A 24252-nucleotide genomic window follows, 5' to 3' on the forward strand; every position below is an offset into this window, starting at 1 on the left:
CTTGTTATACTCACTGTGGATCCTCAAGGGGGAATCCTCTGCATTGTGTAAAAAGGCTGTTTGATCCTGTCTTTTCTGATCCTCCCCTTCATCCACTGTCCCCAATCCATCTGCTGATAGTACAGAGCCTTGGGGGAACTCTGCATATGCTCCGTTTGGTGTGTATTGCTAGAGAGTTGTTGTTTTTTTCTTGGGAGAGTGCATGTGATCAGCACAGGACCAATCAGCACTGTCCAGACAGAAGGGTCAGGGGCCATGCAGCCTTCTAGGACAGTCAGAGGACAATGGAAACTCCTCCTACAAGCTTTAACCAGTGCTTGGCTGGACACTGATAGAAGTCACAAGACTGCTACAGTGGTGTGAAAAAGTGTTTGCCCCCTTCCTCATTTCCTGTTCCTTTGCATGTTTGTCACACTTAAGTGTTTCGGAACATCAAACCAATTTAAACAATAGTCAAGGACAACACAAGTAAACACAAAATGCAATTTGTAAATGAAGGTGTTTATTATTAAAGGTGAAAAAAAATCCAAACCATCATGGCCCTGTGTGAAAAAGTGATTGCCCCCCTTGTTAAAACATACTATAACTGTGGTTGTCCACACCTGAGTTCAATTTCTCTAGCCACACCCAGGCCTGATTATTGCCACACCTGTTCACAATCAAGGCATCACTTAAATAGGAGCTGCTTGACACAGTAAGGTCCACCAGAAGATCTTTAAAAGCTACACATCATGCCGAGACCCAAAGAAATTCAGGAACAATTGAGAAAGAAAGTAATTGAGATCTATCAGTCTGGAAAGGGTTATAAAGCCATTTCCAAAGCTTTGGGAATCCAGCGAACCACAGTGAGAGCCATTATCCACAAATGGCGAAGACATGGAACAGTGGTGAACCTTCCCAGGAGTGGCCGGCCGCCCAAAATTACCCCAAGAGCGCAGCGACGACTCATCCAAGAGGTCACAAAAGACCCCACAACAACGTCCAAGGAACTGCAGGCCTCACTTGCCTCAGTTAAGGTCAGCGTTCATGCCTCCACCATCAGGAAAAGACTGGGCAAAAATGGCCTGCATGGCAGAGTTCCAAGGAGAAAACCACTGCTGAGCAAAAAGAACATCAAAGCTCGTCTCAATTTCTCCACAACACATCTTGATGATCCCCAAGACTTTTGGGACAACATTCTGTGGACCGATGAGACAAAAGTGGAACTCTTTGGAAGGTGTGTGTCCAAGTATATCTGGCGTAGAAGGAACACTGCATTTCATAAAAAGAACATTATACCAACAGTAAAATATGGTGGTGGTAGTGTGATGGTCTGGGGCTGTTTTGCTGCTTCAGGACCTGGAAGACTTGCCGTGATAAAAGGAACTATGAATTCTGCTGTCTACCAAGAGATCCTGAAGGAGAATGTCCGACCATCTGTTCGTGTACTCAAGCTGAAACGAACTTGGGTTCTGCAGCAGGACAATGATCCTAAACACACCAGCAAGTCCACCACCGAATGGCTGAAGAAAAACAAAATGAAGACTTTGGAGTGGCCTAGCCAAAGTCCTGACCTGAATCCTATTGAGATGTTGTGGTATGACCTTAAAAAGGCCGTTCATGCTCGAAAACCCTCTAATGTAACTGAATTAGGACAATTCTGCAAAGATGAGTGGGCCAAAATTCCTCCAGGACGCTGTAAAAGCCTCATTGCACGTTATCGCAAACGCTTGGTTGCAGTTGTTGCTGCTAAGGGTGGCCCAACCAGTTATTAGGTTTAGGGGGCAATCACTTTTTCACACAGGGCCATGATGGTTTGGATTTTTTTTCACCTTTAATAATAAACATCTTCATTTACAAATTGCATTTTGTGTTTACTTGTGTTGTCCTTGACTATTGTTTAAATTGGTTTGATGTTCCGAAACACTTAAGTGTGACAAACATGCAAAGGAACAGGAAATGAGGAAGGGGGCAAACACTTTTTCACACCACTGTATATATTGCTGATGAGAAAAGTCATTTAGCAGTTTATATTTACTAAATTAATTGTTTTCCGTGTTCTGTGTACTGTGGGAGACCAGATATAGTGAATGCAGGGTCCTGGAGTGAATAACACTTTAAAAAAAGGCAGAAACGTAACAGACTCAAGTCAACCATGACTTTTGGATCCCATCTCAAATTTATTGTGAACATAATGCATTTAACTACCTAAAAGCTTCAAGCTATTTCCCTTCTTTTTTTTGCAGCATCTAGAAGCTAACATGGATATCACGTAATGCTAGGATAATAAACATACATAGGATATACATAGGATATATAAAGATACAATAAAAAGATAACTAAAATACAAAAAAAATGGAGGAATGCTCTGAGTTCATCTTGTTCTCCTGTACGTTTCATCCCCGGAGGGCAGAGCTATGAAATGTATCCTTTTTAGAACATATCAGCCACAACAATAATGAGCACATGAGGGGCTCGGAACACCGTGTTTCTCAACGAACACACGCTTACAGCCCAAATAAATACGTGTTAATTATTTGTGAGGCTGAAAAGCGCCTTTTTAGACTTTAATAGCTTGAATGCTGCTGGTGGGAGAGAATAATGGTCATGATGACAAAGCAATAACTGGAGTTATTGTAAGACCTATAAAAACTGAAAGTACATTATAAAGCCAAAACTTTTTTTTCAGTTTTGGGTGGTTATAGTTATATTCAAAGCCTCACTGTATATTTTTCTAAAATAATAAACATATAATATTTACCTGCTCCGTGCAATGGTTTTGCACACAGCAGTCCAAATTCTCTTTTTCTGGGGACCCCCGTCAGTGCTTTTGACTCCTCCCTCCTTTGAGTACCCCCACTAGCAAGTTAATTTCTGGGGGGGGGGGGGGTGCGGGTTCTGTCCAAAGAAGCACTGTGTGCTTCTATTGACAAACATAGTGTGGCTTGGCCCTTCCCCCTGCTCCCTCATCAATTCATTTGATTGACAGCTGTGGGAGCCAATAACTGCTCTCACACCATCCAATGAGGAGGGAGAGAGAGAGAGAGACGCGCCACTGCTCTCATGCACAGTGCTGGACAGAGATCGGGCTTACGTAAATATTTAGGGGGGGGGGGCTGAGGGGACAGCTACACCTAAAATATTTTTCACCTTAATGCAAAGAATACATTATGGTTAAAAAACAAAACAAAAAAAAACCTTTAGCCTTTAGAACCACTTTAACCTCCTAGTTTTTTTTTTTTTTTTGCTACCTGTGTCCCATTGGAAAGAATAGGTTTGGCTTTCTGTCCCAAAGACATTGCAGGAAATAAGTGAAAAATTAAGGGGCCCCTCTTTCTTTGACATTTGTTCCCACTCGCAGATTTCCTCATTATTCCGGTTCTGGTGACAGCTCAAATGTTTGGAGCAAAAGTTTTTGTGCAAAATGATGTGTTCGGATCACTTTTCAGAAATCATTTGACAGTCTGAGGAATCAATGTACTGCTTCCTCACCGCCTGCTTTAAAGCGGGAGTCTGCCGGGAGTCTGCCGTTTATTTTTTTTTTAAAAGCCAGCAGCTACAAATACTGCAGCTGCTGACTTTTAAAATAATGACACTTACCTGCCCAGCGCGCCCGCGATGTCGGCACCAGAAGCCAATCTCTCGATCGTCTCTCGGGTGCTGCCGCCGCCATCTTGGGTATGGGAATCAGGAAGTGGAGCCTTTCGGCTTCATTTCCCGGTTCCCTACTGCGCATGCGTGAGTCGCGCTACGCGCAATAAGGATGGTCCCTGTTGTCTCTGGGATCCGTGTGTTTCCCAGCAGGCAGCGGGAGACCTTCGGAAAGGGGGGTAGATTCTGTGGAAAGGGGTTCCAATGAGCGGAAGGTCCACTTTAGGGTGGACCTCCGCTTTAACCTTTTTGAATCCATCAGAGTGCCACAACCGCATGCACTGCACATGGTTGTAGGGCAGTTGCAGGGCACCCCTATTTAGTTAAATGGCTTGCATCCAGTGGGGATCATCTGCGTCACTTGCGTGACTTCTATCCTTGAAGAAGTGATGTCTCTCCTGAGCCAGGGTCAAAATAGGGAATATAGCTGTGAATATGCTGTATTAGAGTTTGTGACTCTTTTTATACTTGTGAGTGCATTTTACAATATTTTAATTGCCCTTTGATTAAATTTATTGCACTATGTAGCGATTTTCCTCTTCTGCCGAGTACCATCTATGACAAGTGGTTAGTTGCATGATCAGCATTCAAAGGGACCTGAAGTTCCTCTGCTACCTTCGGAGCAGGATTTGTAGTAATCTGTGGAGGGGACACCTCATTTACTGGAACAAGTGCATTTAGACCTGTATATTTAAATAGGTTCAGGCTGCATGCACACTAATGTTTTTTAACCTCCCTGGTATGATTATTTCAGATTTTTGAGGCTGAAAGCGGTACAATTTTTTTGCATGGAAATTTGGTGTTTTATATGGTAGTCCTATAATTCTTAGGAATAACTCAATAAATCTTTCCAAACCAGAGTCTAGTAGACATCCCGGGTATGATAAAGTTTGGAAAACAAAATCATAAATTATAATATAATAAATTATAATATAATAATATAATAAATAACTATAAATAATTATAACAAATAATAATAAAATATTATTCAATAATGTAATCAAATCAAAAATACTGAAATTTGCTTAGTTGCAGAATTGTCGCTGTCATTACTTTCAGTCTCTGATGACGGATTTCCTCACAAATCGCTATCGCTCAATTCTGCGAGTGATTCTAATTTATTATCGCTGTTTTCTAGCTGGCCTAAAACCACTTTTGATGCAAAGGGGCAGTTTTGGTTGCTATGGACAATCTCCAGTTTCCAGGCAGAAAGAACAGTATATATAATATAAAACTGCATGCAGAGCACTGGACAGACCACTAGGGACAAAAGGGATGTGAAATATATTGATACAGTAATGTAATCTGTAAGATTACAGTGTACCGTATATGTATTGTGTGTTTTACTTGAATTTGGCACCATTGTCCGTCCCTGTGTGTCACAGCGCTCGCAGGGAATGGAGCTTGGCTCCGTGATAGATTAAAGGGTCACTAAAGGAATTTTTTTTTTTTTTTTTTAAATAACAAACATGTTATACTTACCTCCACTGTGCAGCTCGTTTTGCACAGAGTGGCCCCGAACCTGGTCTTCTGGGGTCCCTCGGAGGCTGTCTCGGCTCCCTCCTGCAAGTACTCCACAACTTCATGCGAGCTCCCTCGCATGGTGAGAAGCACTTGCGGGCGCGCTCCCGTGATACAGCTGGCGGCCATAGCCGCTCACTGTATCACTCGCCCCCGCCCCCTAGGACGCCGCATCATTGGATCTGATTGACAGCAGCACGAGCCAATGGCTGCGCTACTTTCAATCCATCCACTCTAGCCAATCAACAGCCAGGGTGAGTGGCGAAGAGGACGTCGGGGGCGTGCACAAGGACTTTCAAGGGGTCAGGTAAGTAAAACGGGGGGATGGGGGGGGCAGATGTTTTTTCACCTTAATGCATAGAATGCATTAAGGTGAAAAAACGTTTACCTTTACAACCCCTTTAACCTCCCTGGCGGTATGATTCAGTCTGGAATTAGGTGCTGAAAGCGGTACAATTATTTTGCACGGAAATCTGGCTTTTATTTTGTAGTCCTGTAATTCTTAGGAATAACGCTCTTAAATCTGTTCAAACCAGAGTCTAGCAGACATCCCGGGTATGATAAAGTTTATAATATAATAAAGAATAATAAAATTTATTCAATAGTTACATAGTTAGTAAGGTTGAATAAAGACACCAGTCCATCCAGTTCAACCTGAGTGTCTACAATTGTCCCCATCACTTTACATTGCACGCTCACATCAGTCCCTACCCTCAAGGAGCCCACAATCCAAGGTCCCCATTTATATACTAGGGCCAATTTTGGACAGAAGCCAATTAACCTACCTGCATGTCTTTGGAGGGTGGAAGGAAACTGGAGTACCCAGAGGAAACCCACGCAGGCACAGGGAGAACATGCAAACTCCAGGCAGGTAGTGTCGTGGTTGGGATTTGAACCAGCGACCCTTCTTACTGCTAGGTGAGAGTGCTAACCACTACACCACTGTGCCGCCCAAAAATGTAATGAAATCCTAAAACACTGAAAAATTGACACTTTTTGGTTGCTATGGACAATCTCCAAATTCCAGGCAGTAAAAAACAGTATTTATAATATAAAAGTGCATGCAGGGCACTGCACAGACCACTAAGGACAAAGGGGTTGTGTATTTTTTAATACAGCACTGTAATCTGTAAGATTACAGTGCTGTGTGTGTTTAGTGTGTTTTAACTTTTTTGAATTTGCCGCCGTTCTCCGCTCCCGTGCGCCGTAACGTCGCAGGGAACGGAGCTCGGCGGCATTCGGCACTGTGAATCGAGCGGAGGACAGCTCGATCGCACAGCGCGGCGGACATCGCTGGATCCAGGGGACAAGGTGAGTAATGATCCCTGTGTCCTCCCCTGCATCGAGCGAAGCCATCCCGAGTCTGGCTCGGGGTTACCGCTCCTATCAGTATATTCCTACCCCGAGCCAGACTCGGGATTACCGCTAGGGGGGTTAAGCGGAGGACGGCTCGCACACACAGCGGGGAGACATCGCAGGATCCTGGGGACAAGTTAAGTAACCTCTGCCTGGATCCTGCGATGCGGTCCCGAGTATGGCTCAGGGTTACCGCTTTTGGTACTTAAAATCCAGGCCGAGCCACACTTGTGAATACCGCCAGGGGGGGGTAAGCTCCTAGAAGTTGTTATTAGCATTTATTTTTCTGCTCCTAGAAACTAAATAGTGTTATCCTATGGTTGATTTAGTAAAGGCAAATGGACTGTGCACTTTGCAAAGTTGTCCTCTGCAAGTGCAGTAGCTCCAGACCTTAGTAAATGAGGTAAGGCTTCACTTTGCAAAGAGTACCCAATCACATTCAAGGGGAAAAAAAAAAAATGTAAAAATTTCTGGCACATGATTGGATGGTGGAAATCAGCAGAGCTTCTGCTCATTCACTAAGCTCTGGAACAACTGCAGTCTTTTTGTCTTTAGTAAATCAACCCCTATGTGTCCATGCACTCTACTTTAGGCTATCAGCATTTTTTGAGCTTCAGCGTATAGGAGCAAAGAAAATGTGTAGAGTTTCTTGGGTCATTTTTCCAGCAGAAATGCTTATTAACGCTGCTAAACGTTATTTTTTCGAGCTTTTTTTTCCTTTTACTGCAAAAAAACTAATAAAATGCTAATGCTGCTAAGCACTCTTAAACCCTCCTAAACCACCACTACAAAAACTATGACCAACGTTTTTTCATCCAGAGTTTTTTTTTTTTTTTTTTTTTTGGGAAAGTGTGCATGGAGCCTTAAAAATGTGTTGGTTGAAGCACTTATGTACTATAAGTAGATCACAGGCAAGAGCACGCATGATTGTAACGTTTTTTGTAAGGTTAACTATTATGTGATTTATGTTGAAATTATTAGCACATAAAGGGGTTGATTTACTAAAGGCCAATAGACTGTGCACCTTGCAAAGTGCAATTGCACTCTGCAAGGCCAGTTGCTCCAGAGCTTAGTAAATGAGGTAAAAGCTTCACTTTGCAAAGAATATCCAATCACAAGCAAGGAAAATATATATATATTTTTACTTGCACATGATTGGTTGATGAAAGTCAGCAGAGCTTTTGCTTATTTACCAAGCTCTAGGAGCAACTGCTCTTGCAGAGTGCCACTTTAGTAAATCAACGCCACGGGGTTTGTGTGGATCACTATCTTGTGATTTATGGTGGAAATTAATTTTTTTATTTATTTCGGACTTTCATATGTATTATTTGTACTAATCAAGTATCATAATGGTATCAAATATGTTATACTTTTTATTTTTATTTTGTTGAGGTCATTAGGATAGATAGAGGGGTGTGCGTAACACAACACTATAATAATTTATTATAATATAATAAGGTATTATATTAACCCCCCTGACGGTATTCCCGAGTCTGGCTCGGGGTGGAATTTTCATACCAAAAGCGGTATCCCCGAGCCAGACTCGGGACTTGATCGCTGGATCCAGGAGGAGGATTACTTACCTTCTCCCTCGGATCCAGCGTTGTCTCCCCGCTGTACGAGCGAGCCGTGTCTCGCTCGATGAATTACATCGCCGATCTCCGTGCCCTGCGAGCATGGCGACGCACGGGCACGGAGATCGGCGCCAAATTCAAAAAGTGAAACAAACAGTAAACATACAGTATAATGTAATCTTACAGATTACATTGCTGTATGTAAATATTTCACCTCCCCTTTGTCCCTAGTGGTCTGCCCAGTGTCCTGCATGCAGTTTTATATAATAAAAACTGTTCTTTATGCCTGTAAACTGGAGATTGTCCATAGCAACCAAAACTGTCCCTTTACATCAAAAATGATTTTAGACCAGCTAGAAAACAGCGATAATAAATTGGAATCACTCGCAGAATTGAGCGATAGCGATTTGTGGGGAGATCCGTCATCAAATACTGAAAAGTAATGACAGTGACAATTCTGCAACTGAGCAAATTTCAGTGTTTTTGATTTGATTACATTATTGAATAATTTTTATTATTGTTATATTATTATTTGGTACAATTATTTATAATTATTTATTATATTATAATTTATGATTTAATTTTTCTAACTTTATTATACCCGGGATGTCTGCTAGACTCTGGTTTGGACAGATTTAAGAGAGTTATTCCTAAGAATTGCAGGACTACAATATAAAACGCCAAATTTTCATGCAAAATAATTGTACCGCTTTTAGCACCTAAAATCCGAAATAATCGTACCGCCAGGGAGGTTAATAATGATTTATTTAATGAATATATTAATTAACAATCATTTCTATAATGCCATAATATTAATACTAATAAGCTGACATACTTTCCTTTAAAAAGTGAACTTTTCCTAGAGGTAACAAACAGTTCTTTTATTTTTTTGTTTATATTACACAGTGCTTCAACAAACAAAAGGTTACCTAGTTAGGGCTTACATGTACGTTAAAGTGTTATTAAACCCAGTAATATGAAAATAGTTCATCCGCTGCCCCCCCAACAGTGCCCACAGCTTATAAATCTTCTTTTTACATTAAAATGTTGCCACTATATATCTTTTTGGATGATCTGTATACCACAGTTACATGATAAACTGCACAGCTTCTCCAGTGCTGAGAGTTCAGGTAGGAGGAGATTTCCACTACAGCCTGTATAAACGCCCACATGTGTGATGTCAATATCATGTGACCTGGCTAGCTCTGAGAACAAGTAACTGTTCTCTCCAGCATAAAATACACAACTGAGCCTTCCCCAGATAGACAGTGCAGGAGGGGGAGGATCTGTGCATACAGGATAAAACAACCTTTTTTACACAATGCAGAGGATTAACCCCTGAAGTTCCACAGCGAGTATAACAAGCATGCTATGCTGCATATACAGACTGATTTTACTGTTGTGGGTTTAGTAACACTTTAAATAAGGGAGACAGAATATAATTATTGAGTGTCTGTTAGGAGACTAGCTGGTCTACAAATCTGTAGGCCATCTTCAGAAACAGAAAAATAATGTTCAGTTGTTAGATTTGGAGACGCTACAGAAACATTTAGTTCCTTAAAGGTTTGGATGATAAATGGAAGTAAAGTATGCAGCGAGCAGAGGCGCGTTCTAGCAGAAGATTGCTCCCTGTGCCATACTCTGCCTGCCACAGAATTCTGATTGGAGTGCAAGACACGGAGCTCCTTCTAATTAGAATTCCGTCCGCAGCTTCTGTGTAATTTGATTATCTGCTGCAGGAAATATTTATTACTTGTATTTATATTAGTGACAGGCTCGAGAGATTTAATAGCCTGTTTTATGAAAGCAAAGGCGGCTCATCAGGGGAAATTTGAGTCAGGACTTCACAGCGCTCAGGGTACACTGCCTTGGGGTGTATTTCGGGTGGCCTGACCTAAATTTCTTTGTGTCTACACTATAAAAATGCGGCATAAGATAGAGATAACACAAGGCTTAGTCTCTTAGGTTAAAGGACAAACTCAGCCCTTCCCTCCCTATCTCCCTGACCCAACCATTCTCAAGCAGGGTTCCATAGAAACCTAGGGTTCCTCAAGAGGTGGTTAGGGATTCCTTGAGCTGTGGCTGATAGACCTACCATTTTAATGGTGCCTACAGCCGTTCCAGTGCCAAGGACACTTGGCATGACACCAATGATATCTGTAAAAAAAAGGCAATCTGACTCACTTAACAATGAATTTGTTTTATTAAGGGTTCCCCGACATCTGAAAATTATTCCACTGGTGAAAAAACCTAACCCCTATCCACGAGTTAACTTGCCTCCAGTGTTTATATCCTCTGGTAAAAAAAATCCTCCTTGGCACTAGCCATGCCAGCATTGTAACGGCCTATACATTTGAATGGGGTCATACCCATAAATGTCTACATAGTTAGTAAGGTTGAATAAAGACACCAGTCCATCCAGTTCAACCTGAGTGAGTGTCTACAATTGTCCCAATCCCTGTACATTGCACACTCACATCAGTCCCTACCCTCAAGGAGCTCACAATCCAAGGTCCCCATTCATATACTAGGACCAATTTTGGACAGAAGCCAATTAACCTACCTGCATGTCTTTGGAGTGTGGGAGGAAACCGGAGTACCTGGAAGAAACCCACACAACATGCACACTCCAGGCAGGTAGTGTCATGGTTGGGATTCAAACCAGCGACCGTTTTTACTGCTAGGTGAGAGTGCTAACCACTGCACCACTGTGCCTCCCATAAGTCTAGTGTAGGAGTATAGCCCCAATTATGTCTATGGATACCTGCTGCAAAGATGTGGCCAGCACTAGATACATTTCAGTACAGAGGAGGGAATGCACATGAGATAGCCACCACTGTCATGGAGTGGGATGTGTCTTGGTTAGATTAGGTTAGCAGGGCTAGGAAAGGTGGGTCCGCCTCTATATATTTATTTTTAAATATTAATTTAACGCTGATGGGGATCCTGATGTAAAAAGGGACTTTGATGGGGACCTTGATAAAAGGGGGGGGGGGGTCTGATGGGGATCCTGATGTAAGGGGAGACCCTGATGTAAGAGGCGACTCTGATGGGGTCCCTGATGAAAGGGGGATTCTGATGGGGTCCCTGATGTAAAAAAGTATCTTTAGCCACTGTCCATACCCTCTAGGTGCATTATATAGGCAAACCTTTGTTGACACCTAACATCACACTTATAGGAGCTTGATGGACATTCCATTCAAAAAAGCATGGGCATTAATATGGAGCTGGCCCCTCTTCACAGCTATAACAGCCTCCGACCCTTCTGGGAAGGCTTCCCACATGATTTTGGAGTGAGCATTTGCGGGGTCAGATACCAATGTTGGATGAGAAGACCTTGCTCACAAAAGTCTTGCAATTCGTGCCAAAGGTGTTCAGTGGGGTTCAGTTCAGGGTTCTGTGCAGGACACTTGAGTTCCTTCTAACCAAAGGTATCAAACCATGTCTTTATGTCAACTATTTCTTGCTGTTGTAATGTGCTAAACTAAATAGAGCCTCCCAGTGTTCTACCCACATCCATGGACTCTATTTCTATTTATGCTTGGCTTTTGGAGCATCTATTGGGTTTTGTGCCCATTCAGCCAAAACAACATTTGCGAGGCCAGATATTGATGTTGGATGAGAAGACCTGGCTTACAATCATTGTACCAATTCACCCCAGTGGTTTTCAGTAAGGCTGAGGTCAGTACACTCAAGTTCCATCACACCAAACTCATCAAACCATGGGGTTGACTTGATTTACTAAAACTGGAGCGTGCAAAATATGGTGCAGCTGTGCATATAAACCAATCAGCTTCCAGTTTTTTTTTTTTGTCCAAGCTTAATTGAACAAGCTGAAGCTGGTTGGCTACCATGCACAGCTGCACTAGATTTTACATGCTCCAGTTTTAGTAAATCATGTCTTTATAGAGCTGGCTTGGTGCACAGGGGGGCAGTCATGCTTGAACAGAAAAACAAACTATTGCCACATGGATAGTAATGTACAATTATCAAAAACAGTGTTGGAACAAGCGGTGGGCAGGAGGGGTGGCTGCCCTGGGCACTTTGGTATCATGTGAGCTTCTGGGGGCACCACAAGGAGATTGGAGGGAGGGGATTTGTGTTGGAAGGGGAAATTTAGGGGGCGGCAGGAGGTCTAGGAGAGGAAATTTGGGAAGTGATGATTTTGGGGGAGGATTTGTGTTTTGTAGGGGGATGGGAAAGAGGATTTGTGCTAGGAGGGGGAACTTGGGGGGTTGTGCAAAAAAAAAATAATAATATGGTAGAAGGGGAAGGGGATTTCTGCTAGGAGTTCATTTTTTGGGGGGGTGAGGGGTTGTGCTATAAAGTGTGATTAGGGGGAATGTGTGCTAGGAGGGACTTTTTTTTTAGGTGGTGGGGATTTGTGCTAGCTAGGATGGGGGATTGGGGGAGGAAAGTTTGTGCTGGGGGGGATTTGGAGTGGGGGGAGAGGATTTGTGCTCAGAGGGGAATTTGGGGGGGGGGGGCAGAGGACTTGTGCTAGGAGGGGGAAATTATTTATTTGGGGGGGATTTGTGATTGGGACATATGGGGAGAGCAACGATTTAAGGGGGGGGGATTTGAGCTGGGAGGGGGGATTTGAGCTGGGGGGTGGAATTGTACTTGGAGGAGGTGCAATTTATGCTTAGGGGTAAGCATGCAGATTAGTGCTAAAAAAAAATTGGGGGGGGGGATTTTTGCTGACAAAAAATCTTGGAGGGGGGGAGGGGTTGGGTGCAACTTGGCATGTTCGCCCTGGACTCTATAATGTGGTGTAAATAGGACCCTTCACTAAAACTCTTAAGCTCAGTAATGTGACGGGATGTCCATATACTGTTAGCCATATAGTGTAACTTGAAAGCAACCCCTTAAACAGTAGAACTCCGGTATTACCTCATCATCGTCTGCGTCATACTGTGCATAGTGTTGTTCCAGCATCTCCCGCTGACGGCGCTCTTGCTCCAGCGTCTGGCTGATTAGTTGGGCGACCTCACTAATTTGTCCCGGTTTCTCACGGCCTATAATGAACCTGTGCAAATATGGATAAAACTGTGAAAATGACTGATGATTCAGGGACAAGGTTGAGTTTCAGTATTCAGTGGTGAACATTGTTACTTTTTTTCTTTTATAAAAGAGTTTATTAGCAGATTTAGAAAAAAAATTGTACAACCAAAATACAACAGAGCATTTCTTCAAGTATAAGCAGATTGGAGCCCATTCTACTTTAGTATCCACAATCCAAAATCCTGCCCTACTTAAATGTAGAACACACTGGTGGGAGACAGACGGGGACCAGTGGGACATGGCCCTGGAATCAATTCCGGTGGTCTCAGTCTCAGCATCACATGAACTCCCACAATTGTTTATACTTCATAGGTCCTATCGTACACCAATGCAACTATATGAATGGGGCAGAAGAAATTCACCCCATGCCCTAAATATACCATTCACAGGGGAGACTTTATACACATGATATGGCACTGCCCGAAGCTTACTAGATATTGGACAGAGCAAGCATACATGGAGGTATCCGATGTAGCACAAACACCCATAGCATGTATGCCACTGGTGTGCCTCCTGGGATCAGTTGATGCTGAAATGTATCTGAAAGATGTCTATATAATGGTAACTAGACTATTATGCCAGGCCAGGAAACTCATAGCACACTACTGGCTTGAGACTAATGTGCCTACAAAGGCCTACAAAGGCCCAGCGGATCACATATGTCCTCCGTAGGGAACAGTTGGCATACAGACACCGAAAATGCTCCCAAAAAATTTGACCTTATTTGGCTGAACTAGTTAGACAACCCCAACCTTGCTCCCCCTCAACTAATAATGGATAGACTGTTACGGTGATAGACCCTAATGCTGATGATAGGATCTCCTCCTGAGATTAAGGCCTCCCCTACAATGCATACGTTGTGCAGATGGTAACTTATGCGGTAAAATGGCCTACAGACAAGCCTGGAGGAAGGAGCCTATTCCTAATATTATTTTATTTTACTTTATTTTATCTTATTTTTCTATTGTTTTAAGGTTTTTTGTTTTGTTTGTTCTAAGTTCTACTAAAAACAATGATTATATGTGCCTAATACTAGGTAACTGCATCATATGTACGTACATGTTGATTCTGTGTACAATTCAACTGAGAGGGAATATGTTTACCCCCTTACTGTAACTCAGTTACCCATTATTCTTGTCAATAAAAAAAGTTTTCATAAAAAAAAAAAAAAAAAAGTATAAGCAGATTGGGTTAGACAAATAGTATAGACATGAAATAATCACAGTGGTAGATACTGTGGCCTATAAACCTCAAAATAAAAAAAAAAGAATTTAAACAGGGTATATAGCTTATTGAGGATGGGGGGGTTCGTAAAACTGTAACAGCGATCCATAGGGTAAGAGAATATTAGGATTTTCAGTGACCGTCAAGTTGAAAAGAAAATATGGTCTACAGAACTAGGAAACAGTAAAAAAGTAGAATAAAGAAGAGAAAAATAAAGCAAGCATACATGGATTGAAATATGGCGGATTCAGCACAGATCCATGTATGGGCACCCTGGTTGTACAGACAGTATACCGATTCACAAAGCAGTGCTTTAGAATGTAAAGAGGTTAAAAAAACTTGCAAGCTGCAAATATTATTACTAAATAGTGATTTGCACACACCTAACACACTCATATGTATGAGCAACGAAATATTAAACCTAACTGGTGCTGCACTTCACAATATAAAACCTACTATACAATGTGTTAAACAACATTATACAAAAATGTATCCCAAAATCAGTATAAAACCTTATCCTGTGCAATGTGTTGAGCAATATTGTTCTAGAAATAGTCCCAAAATCACTTAAATGTGCAATCCAATGATGTTGCAAGATAATCCCCCTGATGAAGCCATGTGACCCTGTGGCGTAACGCCTAGGAGATGGGTTGGATGTTATCACTGCTCACGAGATATAGTGGTAACTAGGGGTGCAACGGATCGTCACAGATCCGTGATCAGAACGGGTCACCCTGTACGGATCGGCACACACCGCGATCCGCAGCCTCGGCCTTAGGAAAGGCTACGGCTTCGGCCTAGCTCCGGAGCGGCGCCCATCTTGGTGCACCTGTCGGCCGTTTACAATGCGATCGTTCCATCAAGTGATGGAGCGATCTCTTGTAAACAAACCAACGTAATTTTATGATGCCAGTTCCTCTCTCCCCTCTGTGTACTGATCTGTACAGTGGAGGGGAGAGATTGGATGGCAGCAGCGCTGTGGGCTGGATCTGCAGTGCCCACAGCACTGCTCTGTGACAATTTCAGTCACAGCCATCCCTCCATACTCTGCCAATACCCAGCCAATACTCTGCAATACCCTGCCAATACTCTGTAATACCCTGCCAATACCTTGCCAATACTCTGCCAATACTCTGCCAATACTCTGCCAATACCCTGCCAATACCCTGCCAATATCCTGCCAATACTCTGCCAATACTCTGCCATACCCTGCCAATACTCTGCCATACCCTGCCAATACTCTGCCATACCCTACCAATCTGCAATACCCTGCCAATACTCTGCAATACCCTGCCAATAATCTGCCAATACCCAGCTATACTCTGGAATACCCTGCCAATACTCTGCCATACCCTGCAAATACTCTGCCAATGCTCTGCCATACCCAGCCATACCCAGCCGTGCCCAGTCATACTCAGCCAATATTACAGTGGGCGAGATGTATATTACAGTGTGGGAGATTGTGGATATTACAGTGGGGACTATATGGTGGTGGAATTTTCACAGTTTTTTGCAAATTCAATTATTATTTGCTGATCCAAAAGATTATCTGATCCGTGACTCTGATCCGAGGAATGATCCGATCCCTGAGTTTTTTGATCCATTGCACCCCTAGTAATAAATATACCCTCTGGAAATCTGATCCTTACTGCTATGGGATATTATTATACATGGTGTATCTGTTCGGTGCCCTTCAGCACCTATTTAATGTAAGTGTACATCTGGAGGTTTTTACTATTAATAAATCATTTTAAAGGATAAAGCACTGTGTATGGTGGTTTCTCTTCCTCTATGTGACTGAGTGGAGGTATGGAGAGAAGTAATGTGCGCACATAGAAGCACTAAGAAGCGCCTAAGAAATCCTATGATCCAAGAAAGTTCTATCAAGTCCACATTGGGGGACACAAGCATTTAGTGACCCTACTTGACTGTATGGTCATACATCCCAGGTGAGAGTACATCTGGTGGAGAATGTCAATGTCAATCTAATTAAAATTGGCACTGAGTGGTGGATTTACACAAAAAGTGGTTACATGTTGTTGTGGTCGTTCAGGTGCTTTTCTAATAGTTTTTTGAAATGATCAATGCCCCCCCCCCCCCCCCGAAACCACCGCCTGTGGAAGGGAATTCCACATCCTAACCGCTCTTACAGTAAAGAACCCTCTATGCAGTTTAAGGTTAAACCGCTTTTCTTTTAATTTTAGTGAATGGCCGTCACGAGTCTTATTAAATTCCCTTATGTGGAAAAGTTTTATCCCTATTGTGGGGTCACCAGTACGGTATTTGTACATTGAAATCATATCCCCTCTCAAGCTTCTCTTCTCCAGAGAGAATAAGTTCAGTGCTCATAACCTTTCCTCATAACTAATATCCTCCAGACCCTTTATTAGCTTTGTAGCCCTTCTTTGTACTCGCTCCATTTCCAGTACATCCTTCCTGAGGACTGGTGCCCAGAACTGGACAGCATACTCCAGGTGCAGCCGGACCAGAGTCTTGTAGAGCTGAAGAATTATCGTTTTATCTCTGGAGTTGATCTTTTTAATGTATGCCAATATTCTGTTTGCTGTGCTTGCAGCAGCATGGCATTGCTGAGCCTACCATCTACTAGGACTCCCAGGTCCTTTTCCATCCTTGCTTAAAGAGCAAAACCAGTGCCAATATTAATTAGAGTGACATGGACATCCTCCACCAGATGTATTCTTACTGGGATGTATGACCATATAGTTAAGGAGGGTCACTAAACGCTTGCGTTCCCCAATGTTGGCTTCATAGAACCTTCTTGGATCATAGGATTTCCTAGGCACTTCTTAGATCCTCCATATGGACATTCCTATCGATACCTCCACTCAGCCATACATAGAGGCAGAGAAACCACCTTACACAGTGCTTTAGCCTTTAAAATGGTTTATTAATAGTAAAAAACCTCCAGATGTACACTCACATTCAATAGGTGCTAAAGCGCACCAAACTGATAGCCCTTGTACACACGGTCGGACATTCCGATGGACAATGTCCGATATGACCGTATTGTCGGATAATCCGACAGTGTGTGGGCTCCATCAGACTGTTTACGTCGGAGTATTCGACGGACCAAGTTTTCCAGCTGGGCTATAAAGTTTTCCGACAACATGATCCGATCGGACTTTGTCTGATCATGTGTAGAGAATTCTGATCAGACAAAGTGCCACGCATGCTCAGATCAAATTCCTAGACCAAAGCTATTGGCTACTAGCCTGAATGTAGTCCCTTCCTAACGAAACAACATCATCACGTTAAGTACGATCGGATTTTCTGACAACTTTGTCCGACTGTGTGTATGCAACAGTTTTGGACAAAATCCGACGGATTTGGTTGTCGGAATGTCCGACCGTGTGTACAATGGCTTACACCATGAATAGTAATATCCCACAGCAGTAACGATCAGCTTTTCCGAGGGTGTGGTTACCACGCTATCTCATGTGCAGTGTCATGAAGTCATCCAGCTCCTCCCCTACGCATTACGCCACAGGGTAATGTGGCTTCATTGGGGGGGGGGGGGGGGGGTCCTGCAACATCATTGGATTGCACATTGAAGTTATTTGGGGACAATATTTCGCAAAACATTGCACAGAATAAGGTTCTACAATGATTTTGGGATACATTTTTGTATAATATTGTTTAACAGATTGTATCGTTTAAGGTTGTATATTGTGAAGAACAGCACCAGTTGGTTTTACAATTAGTGCTTTAGGATGTGCCCCCCCCCCCCCCCCCCCAAAAAAAAGAAAGGAAAACAAAATTTCACAGCAGCTGGAATTATCTCTGCCCATAAAAAGGAAAGTCTCTTATCCAAAACTCTTCTTTATGTAACTCCCATGACAATTGTTTAAATGCTCACCAGATATTTAGACCCCTTTGAAAAACTGGGTCAAATCAAGCATTTGGTGGAGATGTTGCTTGCTCTTATCTCTTCTGATCACAATTTTTTTTCCTATTCAATATTATCTCATGGCCGTGTAAAAACAAATAAAAATATTATGGTGCAATAAAGGTAATACTTCTTTAATCCCCAAACCCTTTATGGTTGTGCTCACGTGCATGGGAAATAATGCAGCACTTCAAACCACACATTGTGCGCAATCGTCTTCCCACCACTAGGTGTCACCCACATGTATTGGTTGCTCACCAGAGCTCTGTGACCTCGATGGGTCCTATGCAGCATCAATCCTCTTATCTCCTGCCAAATGTCAACCTAGAGCCTCCAAATATCTCATAAAGAAGGAGCTTAGCATATATGTATAAAAACACTAGTATTAAAATAAATAAATAAATAAAAAACACTAGTATTTTATTTATCTGTATGTGAACATTCACAAGGAATTCATCACATACACTCACCAACCACTTTATTAGGTACACCTGTTCATTGCTTGGTAATGCAAATTGCCAATCAGCCAATAACATGGCAGCAACTCGATGCATTTAGGCATCTAGACGTGGTGAAGACGACTTACTGAAATTCAAGCTGAGCATCAGAATGGGTTAAAAGGGGATTTAAGTGACTTTGAACGCGTCACTGTTGTTTGTGCCAGATGGGCTGGTCTGAGTATTTCAAAAACTGACGATCTACTGGGATTTCCATGCACAACCATTTCTCGGGTTGACAGAGAATGGTCCGAAAAAGAGAAAATATCCAGTAAGCGGCTGTTGTGTGGAGGTCAAAGGAGAATGGGCAGACTGGTTCGAGATGATAGAAAGGCAACAGTAACTCACATAACAACTCGTTACATCAAAGGTATGCAGAATATCACCTCTGAACACACAACACATCAAACCTTGAAGCAGATGGGCTACAGTAGCAGAAGACTTCACCGGGTACCATTTCTGTCGGCTAAGAGCAGGTAACTGTGGCTACAATTCACACAGGATCACCAAAATTGGACAATAGAAGTTTGGAAAAACGTGGCCTGGTCTGATGGGTCTCAATTTCAGCTGCGACATTCAGATGGTCGGGTCAGAATTTGGTGTAAACATGAAAGCATGGATCCATCCTGCCTTGTATCAATGGTTCAGGCTGCTGATGGTGTGATGGTGTGGGGGGAATATTTTCTTGGAAAGCTTTGGGCCCCTTAGTACCAATTGAGCATCGTTTAAAGGCGACAACCTTCCTGAGTATTGTTGCTGACCATGTCCATCCCTTTATGACTACAGTGTCCCCATCTTCTGATGGCTCCTTCCAGCAGGATAATGCACCATGTCACAAAGCTCTAATCATATCACCACTGGACAATGAGGTCCCTGTTCTCCAATGGCCTCCACACTCACCACATCTCATCCTATAGAGCCCCTTTGGGATGTGGTGGAACGGAAGAGTCCCATCACGGATGTGCTGCTGACAAATCTGCAGGAACTGTGTGATGCTATCATGTCACTATGGAGCAAAATCTCTGAGGGATGTTTCCAACACCTTGTTGAGTCTACGTCATGAAGAATGAAGGCCGTTCTTAAGGCAAAAGGGGGTCCAACCCGGTACTAGCAAAGTGTACCTAATAAAGTGTCCGGTGAATGTACATCACAGTACTCCCGCAGAATGACATCACTTCCTCAATGCATTCTGTCTGTCTAGACTTTTTCAATCTCTATTGATCGACTTCTGTTGGGTTTTTTTCCGATCGGTGCAGCACGCACTAATCTAGCGCTGCCAAAATGGAAAAAAAAAAGTCTAATGTATGGCCTGCCTAAGAAGGGTAGAAAGGGTAGGGACAGTGCTGGGACAAGGTCCTCTAGAGCCCAGGGCGAACATGTCAAGTTGCGCCCCCCCCCCCCCCCCAAGATGTATGATTATGTGTCAGCAAAAATCCCACACCAAAAAAAAAAAGTCGAGCATTAATCTTTATGCTCCCCCCTAAGCATACATCCCACTAATCTTCATGCTCCCCCCTAAGAATAAATCCCCCCTTCCTTCCAGTACAAATCCACCCCGTTGCTGAAAATCCCCCCTCCTGGCACAAATCTTTGCCCTCCCCAGCTCAAATCCTCTCTCTCCCCTTTACCCCTCAAATTTCCCCTCCAAGCACAAATCCTCTCCCCTCACTCCAAATCCCCCCCCCCAGCACAAATCCCCTCCAAATATCCCTACTAGCGTAACCCCCCCCCCCCAAAAAAAATTGTCTGCCCTAAGCACAAATACCCTCCCCCCTTCCCATATTACCCTTTGTAGCACAAATCCTCCCTCCTAGCACAAATCTCCTTCACCCATCCCCTTTCATAACATAAATCCCCCCCAAATCACCACTCCTAGCCCACCTCCCCAAATTCCTCCTCCTAGAACAATTCTTACTCCCTGCCCCCCCCCCCAAATTCCCCCTTTCAACACAAATTTCCTCTCCCCAATTTCCTCGTGGTGCCCCTCCACCTCACATGGTATCACAGTGCCCAGGGCAGCTACCCCTCCTGCCCACCCCTTGTCCCGGCCCTGGGTAGGGAATCTCAGGGAGTCAATTGTCCAGGTAAATAATAAAGATAAGAGAGGGTGGTTGAATCCTTGAGGATGTAATCTATCCATGGCTGCCGAATCTGGAGGAATTTAGAATGGGAATCTGCCAGAATAGCTGAAAGTTTTTAGTTAATCATTATATCTGAACCGTGTTTTTTTTTAAAACTGATAAATCAATAATAAAATGGAATTCTTGCATCTAACCTTTATGCTGGATCACATTGCACTTGATAATGTGGAGCTCCATCCTGATTTTTGCTTTGGGACGGAGTGGGGAAGGGATAAATCTGAAATGTTAGTACCGTGTCCCCCTGGGGCAGATTTATTCCTGCTTCCTGCCGCTGTGACAACTAGGACATACGTGAGCCTATTATGACTTCCTGTCCCCTCTGCAGGACATTCTCATATTTGTATGGAGAATACACTTGGGTCCACCATCCCTAAATCCCCAATGGGAAATCCACGGCAATGTCTTAGGTATTACTGAGAAAGGAAGTGAGGGTAAATGCCAATGGGGAAACAGATGGAGGAACAAATAGGATTTATCTCCAAGCCTAATCAAAGCTAATCAAAGCTAGAACAACATTCGGCTGGAGTTCAGCCTTAAGCACTTTTGTACCACCATTTGTTTTGGACTGGCAGACATCCCAGACATCCCAACCAGCAAAAACTAATTTCAGGGAGGCAGCGCTTTGCTCCCGCAACCTCCCGCGGCAAAATATTTTTGACTTCTTCAATATTTTTTCACAGTGCTTCTGCAGAAGGGGGTGAGGGGCAGGGGACGGTGTCAGTAGTTTTTTTATTTTTAACCACTTCAGCCCCAAAAGGATTTACCCCCTTCCTGACCAGAGCACTTTTTGCGATTCGGCACTGCGACGCTTTAACTGACAATTGCGCGGTCATGCGATGTTGCACCCAAACAAAATTGGCGTCCTTTTTTTCACACAAATAGAACTTTCTTTTGGCGGTATTTGATCACCTCTGCGGTTTTTATTTTTTGCGCTATAAACAAAAAAAGAGCGACAATTTTGAAAAAAACGCACTATTTTTTACTTTTTGCTATAACAAATATCCCCAAAAAATATATATATATATAAAAAAAATGTCCTCCATTTAGGCTGATACGTATTCTTCTACTTATTTTTGGTAATAAAAAAAAAATCGCAATAAGCGTTTATTGATTGGTTTGCACAAAAGTTATATCATTTTATAATTTTATTAAGTGAGTCCTGGGGAGTGTTTCTAACTGTCTGGGGGATGGGCTAGCTGTGACACGACACTGATCGCTGCTCCCGATGACAGGGAGCAGACGATCGTTGTCCTGTCACTAGGCAGAACGGGGAGATGCTGTGTTTACATCGGCATCTCCCCGTTCTTCAGCTCCGTGACACGATCACAGGTATCCGTGGGTCCCGGGGGCACGGAGCTAGCAGCAGGCGCGCGAGCGCACGCGGCAGGAAATTCACAGTGAGGTATAGGTACGTTACTTTGCCCAGACGTGCCATTCTGCCGACGTATATAAACAGGCAGCGGTCAGCAAGCAGTTAATAATTGATTTATTTTTTTACAATTGAATTTGTTTTTATTTATTTTTTCACAATACTTTTTGGAGGGAGGGGGTTGGTTGGGGCAGTGGAGAGTGGTATCAGCAGACATCTCAAGTCTCCCGGAAGGTGCAGGAGACTCCCACATTTCTGCGGTGGCACCTCCCGATCTCCCCGGAATGACCGGTGCGGCGGCTGTCCCTCCTGCTGCGCATGATCATCCTCAGCTTCTCTGTGTACTCCTCCCCCGCCCCCTCTGTGTCCTTCTCCGCCCCCCATCTCCCCCCGCAACCAGCTCCCCTCCTCTCCCGCCAGCTGTGGGGGGAACTAGTAATTGGACACAGTGAGTGATTACTGAACAGAGTAAACTGTCTGCTCAGTTTATGAATGAACAGGAGCCTCTGTCTCCTGTTCATTCATCTTTAGTGCTGAGAAAGGGACTGGGCAATCTGTGTCCTCAGTCCCTTTGTCTGTCTCAAAGGGGAGATGTCAGGGGTCTGTTTAGACCCCTGACATCTCCCCAAATCCCCCCCAAAAAAAAAAAATTTAAAAAAAAAAAAAAAAAAAGGGAAAAAGTGAAAAAAAAAAACATTGTGAAAAAAGTAAAAAGAAATTAAAATGTAAAAAAAAAAAAATATTAAAAGTAAAAAAACTACTGACACCATCCACTGCCACCCACCCCCACCCCTTCCCCAGAAGCACTGCAAAAAAATATTGAGAAAGTGATTTAAATAATATTTTGCCACGGGCGGGGGCGTTTGCGGGCGCAAAGCGCCACCTACCTGGAATGAGTATTTTGATGGTTGGGATGTCTGTGTCAGTAGTTTTTTATTTTTTTACACTTTTTCATTTTTTAGAATTTTTTTACAATCATTTTTTTTATATTTTTTGGGGGGCTTTGGTGAGATGTCAGGGGTCTAAACACAACTCTGACATCTCCCCTTTGAGACAGAGAAAGGGACTGAGGACACACATTCCCCAGTCCCTTTCTCAGCACTAAAGACGAATGAACAAGAGACAGAGGCTTCTGTCCATTCATAAACTGAATTTTCCAATTCCGAATTTCCATATTTCCAAATGTTCAAATTTCCAAACTTTCAAACTTTCAAATTTACAAATTTTCAAACTTTTGAATTTCCCAAAAAATCCCCCCAAAAAAGGAATGAAACGAAAACGATCACATTGTTTGGCAATGCACATGTCTAGTAAAGACAGTTTTAAAATAAAACAGTGAATGGTATGGATCACTGGCTCTATTCATTTGTTTATTAACACAAGGAAGCGGCTGGTAAATGACACATTTACCGGCTCCTTCCCCGCTCTTCATTCGGATCCCCCGCAGCAGCCATTGGGAAGAGGGAAACCCAGCAGAGCGGGGGGGGGGGGGGGGCAAGAAAGCACACAGGGGCCCGGGAAAGAAGGACAGGGATAAGGCGGCAGTGGGGGCATCATGTTGAGCAAACAATGTCCTCCATTTCCCTCCTGCAGCTGTTGAATGTCTGCAGGCGGGAGAGGAGGAGAAACGTCATTCAGTGGCTGCATGGAGGGATTGGTTCCTCTACATTCTGACACCCCTCCCATCCAGGTGTACAGGGGGACTGGATGGGGCCCCTGGAGCATGGGGCCGGGTGACAACTGCGACCCATGCACGTACGCCCCTGCTTAAAAGTCAATCTGACAATGGGGGGTTGATTTACTAAAAGTAGAGTACAAAATCTGGTGCAGCTCTGCATAGAAACCAATCAGCTTTCAGGTTTTATTGTCAAAGCTTAACTGAACAAGCTGAAGTTAGAAGCTGATTGGCTGCCATGCACAGCTGTACTGGATTTTGCACTTTACAGGTTTAGTAAATCAACCCCAATGT

At 43.3% G+C, this 24252-nt stretch overlaps 1 protein-coding gene across 7 annotated transcripts in view; it reads right to left on the minus strand.

Annotated features, from left to right (window-relative positions):
- The window catches only part of PPP1R9A (protein phosphatase 1 regulatory subunit 9A), a 368034-nt gene that overhangs the window by 153863 nt on the left and 189919 nt on the right, over positions 1 to 24252 (minus strand). For all 7 annotated transcript variants that reach the window (XM_077490762.1, XM_077490767.1, XM_077490765.1 and 4 more), the window contains exon 6: positions 12975 to 13110. In XM_077490762.1, coding sequence (XP_077346888.1) covers positions 12975 to 13110 — 136 coding nt within the window. The remainder of the gene's footprint in view (positions 1 to 12974; positions 13111 to 24252) is intronic.

Source organism: Lithobates pipiens, unplaced genomic scaffold, assembly GCF_037356315.1.
Source record: "Lithobates pipiens isolate NorthernLeopardFrog02 unplaced genomic scaffold, aLitPip1_a1.2 Scaffold_19, whole genome shotgun sequence".
In the NCBI taxonomy this organism is placed as follows: domain Eukaryota; kingdom Metazoa; phylum Chordata; class Amphibia; order Anura; family Ranidae; genus Lithobates; species Lithobates pipiens.